We start from the raw sequence: 10236 nt of genomic DNA, 5'->3' as shown, positions 1-10236 counted from the left end.
AATTTTCTTTAATAAAAAATAGTAGAGAGATGTATATAATATATAAGAAGTACTTATAAAAAGAATACTTTTAAATCATTAATTCTTAGAAACTTTTATTATGAAATATGCGAAGAACGGAACAGTTATTGGTGTATCAAGAAACATGAACGCCAGAGTAAACAAGAGTGATATATTAGATCGTTTGGATTTATCTTCATCACAAAAAACACCCACACACACAAAAATGAACCAAGATAAAAGACGATATTGGAAAGATTCATCATTTATTAAAAGCAGATAATATCACATGATCCCAAAGCATGGACCTTATTTTACACATAAACACAACAAACAAAAGCTGAAATGCTTACTCGAGCTGCAAATGACCCAAAAGGATGTACCTTATTTTACGAAACTAGAGTAAGTCTTTTATTGGTGATAATAGATAGACACGACATGGACTTAGATCTGATGAACCCAATAAACAGTCTTGTAGTCCTCCTCCTTAAATTCCTCCGGTTCCAAAGTAAACTCCAATGGCATCAATAGCTTGACCAGAGTGTCCGTGGAACCCAAGAAGGTTTCTTCCATTTGTACCCTCAAACATGAATTCTTTTCCAACTGGCTTTCCAGATAAATTCGTCTCACCGAGTACTGGCGAGGTTCTTCCACTAGAGGTTTTGAAGAGTAGCGATTTGATCAGCACTGTGTTATAGCGGTTAACATGATCGTAGGTCCCACCAACATATGTGATACATTCATTCGGATAATCCACAGCAAACTGGATTTCATTTACCATTAGAAACAAATAATTTATAAACTTTTAAATGGTGGATAAGAACCGACTAAAGAAAAACAAAGTCATAAAATATTTCTATTACCTCTTTAAGTTCCCCACGAATTGTCCCGTGCTCAAGGGTTTCAGCCTTATTATCCTTTTCATATTCGATCTTGATATAAGACACACAATCAATATCTTTCCCAACAATTACTTTCTTCACACCCTCAAAAACACCATCGTCGAATACAACTCCCATGTTACCACCCACTTGTTCAATCTTTTGGGGTGCGGGAACTGACCAAAAATATGCACCAATGGCATCAATAGCCTGACCAGAGCGTCCATGGAATCCAAGAAGCTTTCCTCCATTTTTCCCCTCAAGCATGAATTCTGTCCCACTTGGACTTGCACCGAATATTGGAGAAGTTCTTCCAAAAGAAGTTTTGAAGAACAACGATTTGATCAGAACTGCCTTATAGCGATTAACATGATCGTAGCTTCCACCAACAGATATGATGCATTCATTCGGATAAGCCACATCAAACTGGATTTTATTTTCCATCAAAAAAAAAATTAAAACTTTTAAAAGAGTTGGTAAAAACATACTGAAGAAGAACAACTTCAAGTTATTTATATTACCTCTTTTAGTTCTCCGCGAATCGTTCCATGTTCACGGGTTTCAAAATTTCCATTCTTTTCGTATTCGATCTTGATATAAGATATACAATCAATGTCTTTCCCCACAGTTATTTTCTTGACACCATCGAAAACACCATCATCAAATGCATCTCCCATGTTACCACCCATAGCAGCTGTCTTTTCAACTAGCGAAAAGTATGCACCAATGGCATCAATAGCCTGACCAGAGCGTCCGTGGAATCCAATAAGTTTTCCCCCATTTTTACTCTCGAGCATGAATTCTTTCCCAGATGAATCGCCGAATGTTGGGGAAGTTCTTCCATAAGAAGTTTTGAAGATTAGCGATTTGATCAACACTGTGTTATAGCGGGTAACATGATCGTAGCTTCCACCAACGGATGTGATACATTCTTTCGGGTAACCCACATCAAACTAGATTTGATTTTGCCATTAGAAACATACAATTCATAAAATTTTAAAAGGTAGATATATAAGAACTGACCCAACCGAATGAAAACAATGTGAGGATGTTTATATATACTACCTCTTTCAATTCCCCACGAATCGTCCCGTGCTCATGAGTTACAAATTTTCCATCCTTTTCGTATTCGATTTTGATATAAGACACACAGTCAATGTCTTTTCCAACAGTTATTTTCTTCACACCATCGTAAACACCATCGTCAAATACACTTCCCATGTTACCACCAACGGGTCCCATCTTCTCAAACATCTTCGATATCTTAACTTCAATGAAAACCTGAAAGATTCAAATTCCTATCTCAGAGACACACAAAGAAAGAAGGAACAACGTAATGGACACTTGGTAAAGAAAACACTGGAAGAAGTAGTAACACAAACTCTGTTTTTTACGCATCTTTAATGAGACAATAAATTGGCATCTCCACTTTTACTATGAAATATTATTGTATTCTATATCTTCCAAGGAGTGCACTGAAAGTTTTTTTAACGTACTTCTCCTAATTACCTCAGTATAATTGAAAATTAGATGAACATATATACTGTATTGGTGATAACGTATAACTACAATAAGTTGAAACAACAATGGATGCATGGCAAAACGAAGTGGAATACGAAAGCAAGGATGAAGTCATATCGGACTATCATAACGTGTGAATAGAAAATGTCGACAAAAAAGGTGAAGAGAGAGAGAGAGAGAGAGAGAGTCCTCACGCTTGTGTTATTACCCTTAGATTGGAGAAGAGCTATGAGATGTCGAGTAATGCTACTCCCTATTTATTGACACTCTTTTTTTACTTTTACTATTTACACTTTTCACATTTTTAACCTTCTGGCTAAGTTACTCACCAACGTCTATCGACCAAAACATAGAAGATTTGTATGTGGGGATGTACAGACGTGATTGAAAGTTGTTATAATGAATTCCACGTGTGGAATATTATCAGAAAAAGAAAAAAAAAATCTAAAAAATTTGTAAGTGAGAAGATGTGAAGTCTAAAAAAGTTGTTGACTAAATTTTAGTTTGATCGACATCTTATTTTATGTGGATTTTTTTTTTTTATTGGTTTGGCCGTTATCACTTTTTCTTTTTTACAAACTTTATTTTCGGAAGACCATAATCCATAGCTCTATTCTTTCCGTACTGCTCGTCAGTGGTTTAAGACATGCAATGAACCCATTGATCCGTTACAGTCCAACATCTTCGAGTATCTTTTTTTTGTCATTTTCATTATATGTTCATAATTATTTTTGTAATCCTTTAAAGCTTTTTCAAAAAAGTTAATATCTTATTATATTACTAAGTTGTGTCCAAAATTACATTAGTGCAACTTGAAATCGAAATATATATTAATTTACAGAGATTATTAATTTACCAAATATTAATTTATAGAGGTTATACTCTATGTAATTGGCAATACTGATACAACCAAGAAAATCAAATATTTGTAGCGTACAATATGTATATGTCAACAATAAAAGGTTACAAACTCAAATTAAAAAAGTAATTATAATTATGTTTACTCTCATGTGTGAGGCTCCTGCACCTAATGAATGATTAATTAAATATTATACACTCGAGGTTAGCTGTTATATGCGCATAAGGAACATGGAATCATTATATTGTTCAGATTATGGGGTTTTATAAAATTCATAAAATGACGTTATTCAAAACAACATGTGTGGTTACAAGTGAGTTGGTGACTAGTGACTGCAAAATAACGTGCTGTTTAATTTGCACGACTTATGATAAATAAAGACTCACCTGTTTTTAAATATTAAAGTAGTCTTCTAATATATATATAGGTGAGAATATATATTTCAGAATAAATAATTATTTATTATGACAATATTTATGTATTCCTTTGATATCAAATATTTTTTTACAAGGTTTTGTAGTATTAGATTGGAGAAGAGCTATGGCCTATGAGATGTGGCGTAATGCTACTACCTATTGATTGACACTCCTTTTTTTTTTACTTTTTACTATATAGACTTTGTACATTTTTAACCTATTTGCTAAGGTTATCTCCAATGGTGGTCTCTCACACATCTATTTACCATTTAAATATATAAAAAAAGAGAAAAAGAGGAAAGAGGAAAAGAGACGTCTCTCGTTTAAGAATTTTAAGAGACTGTCAACCAAAACATGAGAAACCATCCTCACAGCTGTTATCTTATGATTGGTCTATTGAATTACTTTTAAAATATATATTATTATAATTTATATTTTAGCTAAGTTACTCACCAACGTCTATCGACCATAACCTTGCAGATTTGTATGTGAGGATGTGAAGACGTCGAAGAAAGTTGTTATATCAATAAATTTTACATGTGTAATATTATTAGAAAAAACAAACATAACCGAAGTTAAGATTGGACCATATGTACAATGGTTTAATGGCAGGACTTCAAATCTTGTACGTACCTTTTGTTTTGTTTTTATTTTTTCTGAAAATGCTTTGCTGTCAAATTGATTGTAATATCGATCCCTTCCACATGTGAAATTCAATGCAATATCCCTTTCGAGACACACCGTCCTTTTATAAATTAGTTAAACATCCCTTTCGAGACTCAACGATCAGTTTATAAGACACACGTGAAATTCATTGTAACTAACATCCCTTTGAGGCACACTTTTATTCACTATAGTCTCCAACTGAATTTCTCTTTAAAAATTGTCCTAAAATCTTTAGTATATATTTGAAAATAATATTAATATCAAACAAGTTTGATGTTTAGGAAATTTGTTTAATTTAAATTAAGGAATGCTTGTAAACTTTAGAACTGGGTTTAAATCATTTGCTTGTAAACTTTCCGAGATAGCAAGATTTCATAATGTTCCATAATGTTCTTTTTTTTCTTTGGGATAGTTTTCATGTCCCAAACCTTAGCTTTAAGCCACCGAGGCGAGAGTCTTGTTTTACTGATGTTAAAATTGCATTATGTACCTTTAAGCAAGATAAATAACCAGCTTCAACTTTTCATTGTGACCGTTAAGGTTAGGCTTTGAAATGATTGAGGTTTTTGGAGTATTTTCGGCTTTATAGTTTTTGCAACAATCTATTTAGTATCCATTCATGATTTAAAAAAATAAAATAAAACAAGTTTCCTACTCTAAGACATTGGGAATCTAGTGTTATCCCTGATCAAAATTAATCGATTACATTTTTTCTTTCTATTGCAAATAAAAATATAATCCATCAACATAAAACCGAAAAATAAATTACAAACTACCATTCAAGTTTTTTATGAAACTAAAGTCTACACCAAATATTAAAAAAAAAACCATTTTGAAAACTACAAACATTCATGGGTTTACATATATTTGTATCTGTTTGTGGTTAAAGATCGTCGACTAGCTACATCATCTTAATTTATATTAGCTAGCTAGAAGGGTTTGATTAAAATCACCAACCTCTCGAAAACCTAGAAATGTTGTAACACCCGTGAACCAAATTTTGGAAATTAGGTAAGGGTGTCGATCGACACAAGTGTTGGTATCGATCATATCGACACCTTATGCAGATGGGCTAACCGGTTTGATATTAATTCTCCAGTTTGCGTGTTCGGTTTAGAAGAATCCTAAGACTCGAGTTTATTAGGGAAAACTTGACATCTCAAGTCTTTTAGCCGCTTTTTACACGTTCTAGAGAGAAAAAGAGAAGAGAGAAAAGTCTTTGTGAGAGTTCTAGAGGATTTTGGAGAATCCTTGTCTCTGTAGGTAAGTTTCCTCTTTGAGAGTGTAGATTTGAGGCTAAGGACGTGAGGGGAAGGTTGTTGTGGTGCTAGTTTTGTCGTTTGGACTTAGATCTTGTTGTTTGGCTAAGGTGAGTGCATGACCATGGCTTATCTAAGCTAAGATCTCTTTTTCTGTGATTTTGTGTGATATGTAATTGTTGTCCTGTGAGTTCTACGCATTTTTCGTGACTCCTGAGGCTTAGATCTGACCCTAAGATCGTGTGGGATGAGAGGGAGAAGCTTGGAGGCGGGATTCGAAGTTTCGGATCCAAGAGAAGCGATGCTCGACATGAGTGTGGATGGACAGAAGGAGTATGTCGGTCGACACTAATGCGAGGACGGCGCGATAAAACCTATGAGCATCGATCGATGCCATGTGGAGGTGTCAGTCGATGCAATTAGGGATTTCTTGAAATGTCGAGCATGCGTTGATTGACAAAAGTATGTCGATCAACGCAAGGTGGTCGGTGTTGATCGACACCAGACGGGTGTCGGTCAACAGTATCCTTCAGCAGCGGCTGATCTTGTGATTGCTTTGTATATTTCCTGGTTTGTTTTATTGTTTGTTGCTTGTGGCATGAAGAGATCTTATTGCTTGTGTGTATAGCCCAGTAGATGGGAGGATTGCCTCACTAAGTATTTTTGGTAATACTTATGCCTCTATTTTGTGTTGTGACGCAGGTAAAGGCAAAATATGATCGTGGAATCAAGGCTATGAGGAGGATGATGTTCTAGAGGCTCAGTTATTTACTCTGTGTCGTTGATAGGATTCTAGAGTGGAACTTATTTTCTAGAACGAATGTTAGGTTGCTGGTTCTATGACCTTGTTTTAATGTTTTGGTTTGTTGCTGGAATTGGTATTATGTTATTCGTTTATTCGTTATTGGTTTATTGGAATTTTTTTGTGTTATTCACTGTTATTGATTGGGGTTAGGTTGCTAGTGAGTATGGGATCACTAGTTATTAGGATATTTAAAATAAAAAAATGGGTCTGGTTGTTTCAGTTTGGTATCAGAGCCCTTACGGTTCTAGGTACGGGTTCGCTGTGTGCTTTGTGTTGTGGATGTTGGATTGAATGATTGGGTGTGGCATGGGGTCCTAGAACATCCTCTTCGAGCCTGAAATGTGATTCCACGGTGAGTTGTGTTCTTTGTGTAGTCAGGAGGTGTTTTGTTTGCTTAACATTCTGTTCTTGGTGCTACAAATGGTTAAAGGTGATGGAACTGGTAGTCATGGACGCGGGCATGGTCGTGGTCGTGGGCGGGGGCACGTTCCCGAGGCCAGTGTGAGTGTGACCCAGAGCATGGCCAGTGAGGAGGTGGCAGATCCGTAGGTCCATCCTAGAATACCTGGAGACTTTGCTGGTGATGGTATCGGCGAGGCTGGTGGGCCTGGTGTCGGTACTGGTGTTGCCCTAGGTGTGGGGGTTGCAGCGGATGGTGCTCCAAGTACGGAGGATGTCTTGGCGGGCTTGCTAGCTCAGGTGTTGGTGCGGCTTCTAACAGTGGCGCCTCCAGCGGCTGGTGTGCAGGCTCCTGTGGTGCCGCCAGCGGTTGGTGAGAAGGTCCCGATGGTGCCACTAGTGGGTGGTGGACAGGGTCCAGCGGTGCAGCATGTGTTGGGTTGCAGGCAGGCGTGCAGCCGGAGAGACGAGGTAGTGGATGCATAGTATGTTCAGATGTTGGTGCAGCTACGGCATGTGATTGCGGGGTATTTCCCTGGGATTACAGACCCAAGTGTGGCAGACGAGTGGAGGGAGGACATCTTCCAATTGCATCGGTGTCCATACCACTATCGAGTAGACTAGGCAGTCTACTACCTGTCAGGAGATGCAAATGTGTGGTGGAGGTCGGTGACAGTCCGGAGAGTACAGCGGGCAATGACTTCGATGGACTTTGTGGGAGAGTTCAACACCAAGTGTTTCCTGCAGGAGACGCTCGATCACATGGAGGCGCGGTTCTTGGGGTTGACTTAGGGGAACCAAACTGTGCTGGAGCTGTACGCAGAGTTCAGTCGGCTTGTGGTGTATGCAGGCCGGACTTTGGAGCCAGAGTCGGCTCAGGTGCAGAGATTCCTTTTGGCTCTTTGAGATGACCTGAGGACTCGGTGCAGGGTGAGGAGCTAGGCTACGAGAGCGGAGCTGGTGGAAACTACAGTCGGGATAGAGGATGACTTAAGGTCACAACTGGTGGTGGTTAGTCCTTCGGTGCAGCCAAAGCGGACTCCCCCGTATTCTGTTCCTAGCAAGGGCAGCAAGCCTGCATAGGGGCAGAAGCGGAAGCTCGATGCTAGGCAGAGAACGGGGTCCAGCGGTGCGGGATGCTTTGGGCGTGGGAGCTTGGAGCACAGGATGGCGAATTGTCCACAGAGGGGCAACCAGCCAGTGCCGCTAATGACTCGAGCGTGTTACCACTGCAGAGAGGTGGGATATCTCAGATCGGCTTGTCCCAAGCTGCATCTGATGGCGGTGGCGGCGTTGCAGCCATAAGTGCAGCAAGTTGGGCAGACGGCATTGCCATTACCGGCGTTGCCATTACCAAAGGTGCCGCGTGTGTACACGACAGTGGAGATGGGAGGAACCAGTGCTAACACGATCACAAGTATAATTTCTAAACTTGACTTTGTGGTTTTCTGTCATTTTGGATATTATGGGTGTCTGTGATGAATGTTTTTGTTCTTAGTGCATAAAGTTTGTGTAGGGACTAATGTGTTGTTCGACTCCGGAGCTACTCATTGCTTCGTTACCCCACAGTTTGCCAAGAGGGACAACATTCGTGGAGATCCCAGAGAGCGGTTCAGGACCGTTAAGGTTGCTGGAGGCAGGATGATTCAGGTCCATGGATGGGCGAGAGGGGTGGATATTCAGGTGGCTGGAGAGTCGATGCTGGCAGATCTAGTAATCAGTCCAGTGGAGTTGTATGATGTGATATTGGGTATGGATTGGTTGCACCGGTATAGAGTACATATGGATTGTCATCGGGGTAGAGTTGTATTTGAGAGGCCCGGAGCGAGGAGGGCTTGGATGTCATTTTTTGTGTCTAATAAATAGCGGGCCTAGTGGACTTGTCCATTGCGGATCGCAGGATGAAGCGGATTGACCCGTTGTGGATAGCGGGCTTGCAGGTTGACCCGCTAAAGTATGAAACCTCTATCTCACTTAGAGTCTTTAAACCTCTAATCTCGTCTTCTGTATTAAAACTAAAAGTCAAAACTCGAAAACCCTATTAGGTTTGTTTAACAAGGAAACTGAATAGACTTTTCAGTTTGCTCCTCTTGTTACCACTTAAGACATTGAAGATATTCACCTACTGTGAAACGTTGAAGGCTTTGAGGCTTGGAGGCTGAAGCCATAAACACATCGCTAATGATAAGTTTGGTTTGATTCCGTTTTGATTTTCAAGTTTGGTATTCTAACTACTAAGTTGCAGGTTTATGTATGATTTATTGATTTAAATCTGAGATTTTCATGTGAAAAAAAATCAATAGCTAGAATAAATCATGAATTTACGTTACTTTATGTGTTTATATGTAATTTGCAGGATGAGAAATCTATGTTTGTGTGTTTGTTTGATTCCTTACTTACTCTGTTATTGATAGAGTTTTGTACTTTTGTTAATTGTTATTGGCAGGATTCGCAGGATTCTTATGAGCTAATATCAATAGATCTCGAATCTCATAGAAACATCGACATTGCAAATGTTGTAAATGAGATGAGAGAGATTGATGAATCAGGAGTATATAAAAAGCAAAGAAGAAAAGTGTTTTGTGAAACAGAGGCATCTAAAAAGCAGAAAAGGAAAGTGAGAGTTGAAGAAGAAACACTTAAAACGCAGAGGGAAAAAGTGTCAGCAGAAGCATCAATGTCAAGAGGTTGTTGATGATGATGATGATGATGATGATGATGATGATGAGGGCTTTATTGACGATGATGAAAATGACAAGGGAATGCCATCTAAACGAAAGAAGAGAAGGCAGTACTCAAACGTGTGGAAAGATTTTACATTGATTAATAAGGTTAATAGCTTGGGGAAGAGTGAAGAAAGAGCACAATGCATACATTGTAAGTCGGATTACTCTTTCAATGTACACAAAAAAGGTACAAACACATATATATACGCCATTTGAAAAGTTGTAAGATTAAGATCAGAGATGGTGATATTAGTCAGATGATGGTAAATGCAGAAGCAAGATTGCAAGCTAGGAAAATAGATCAGCATGTTTTCCGGGAAATTGTCGCTAAGTCTACTATCCAATATGATCTCCCATTTTGTTATGTGGAGTATGAGAGAGTTAGGGAAGTTTGGAAGTACTTGCACTACAAGAAAATCGTCTATTTATAGCATAAGAAGATAGAGTTTTAAGGGTTTATGCTATGTTAACTAAACGTGGAATTATAGATAGCGTTTGTTTATAAGTATACGCTATAAATGCGTAGGTCAAACTTAAAACTTTTGACACAGAAAGATTTATGTTTTTGCGGGTATCAATTAATAGCATATACCATAAAAAATGCTATTGAAATGTAAAGCGGGAATAATTTTTTTAATGCTCGCCATTTGTAAAAAAAAAAAAAAAAAAAAAAAAAAAAAAAAAAAAAAAAAAAAAAAAAAAAA

At 38.2% G+C, this 10236-nt stretch overlaps 1 protein-coding gene across 1 annotated transcript; it reads right to left on the bottom strand.

The window, feature by feature from the left end:
* Positions 238 to 2681, bottom strand: LOC104770937 (myrosinase-binding protein 2). Its single transcript, XM_010495413.1, has 5 exons — positions 2597 to 2681; positions 1947 to 2162; positions 1403 to 1834; positions 864 to 1307; positions 238 to 763 (listed from the first exon to the last, which is right to left on the bottom strand). The coding sequence occupies exons 2-5, from the start codon at positions 2133 to 2135 to the stop codon at positions 488 to 490; spliced, it is 1341 nt and encodes a 446-aa protein (XP_010493715.1). The 5' UTR covers positions 2136 to 2162; positions 2597 to 2681; the 3' UTR covers positions 238 to 487.

This window comes from Camelina sativa, chromosome 20 (assembly GCF_000633955.1).
Source record: "Camelina sativa cultivar DH55 chromosome 20, Cs, whole genome shotgun sequence".
Lineage (NCBI taxonomy): Eukaryota > Viridiplantae > Streptophyta > Magnoliopsida > Brassicales > Brassicaceae > Camelina > Camelina sativa.
This window is presented reverse-complemented; position numbering and strand designations above follow the sequence as displayed.

Bases quoted from the DNA above. Each gene is read 5' to 3' on its own strand.
- LOC104770937 (XM_010495413.1), bottom strand. From the start codon at position 2,135: ATGTTTGAGAAGATGGGACCCGTTGGTGGTAACATGGGAAGTGTATTT. The intron at 1,835-1,946 runs GTAGTATATATA...AATCAAATCTAG, and splicing joins TTCGTGGGGAATTGAAAGAG to TTTGATGTGGGTTACCCGAA. The intron at 764-863 runs GTAATAGAAATA...AATGAAATCCAG, and splicing joins TTCGTGGGGAACTTAAAGAG to TTTGCTGTGGATTATCCGAA.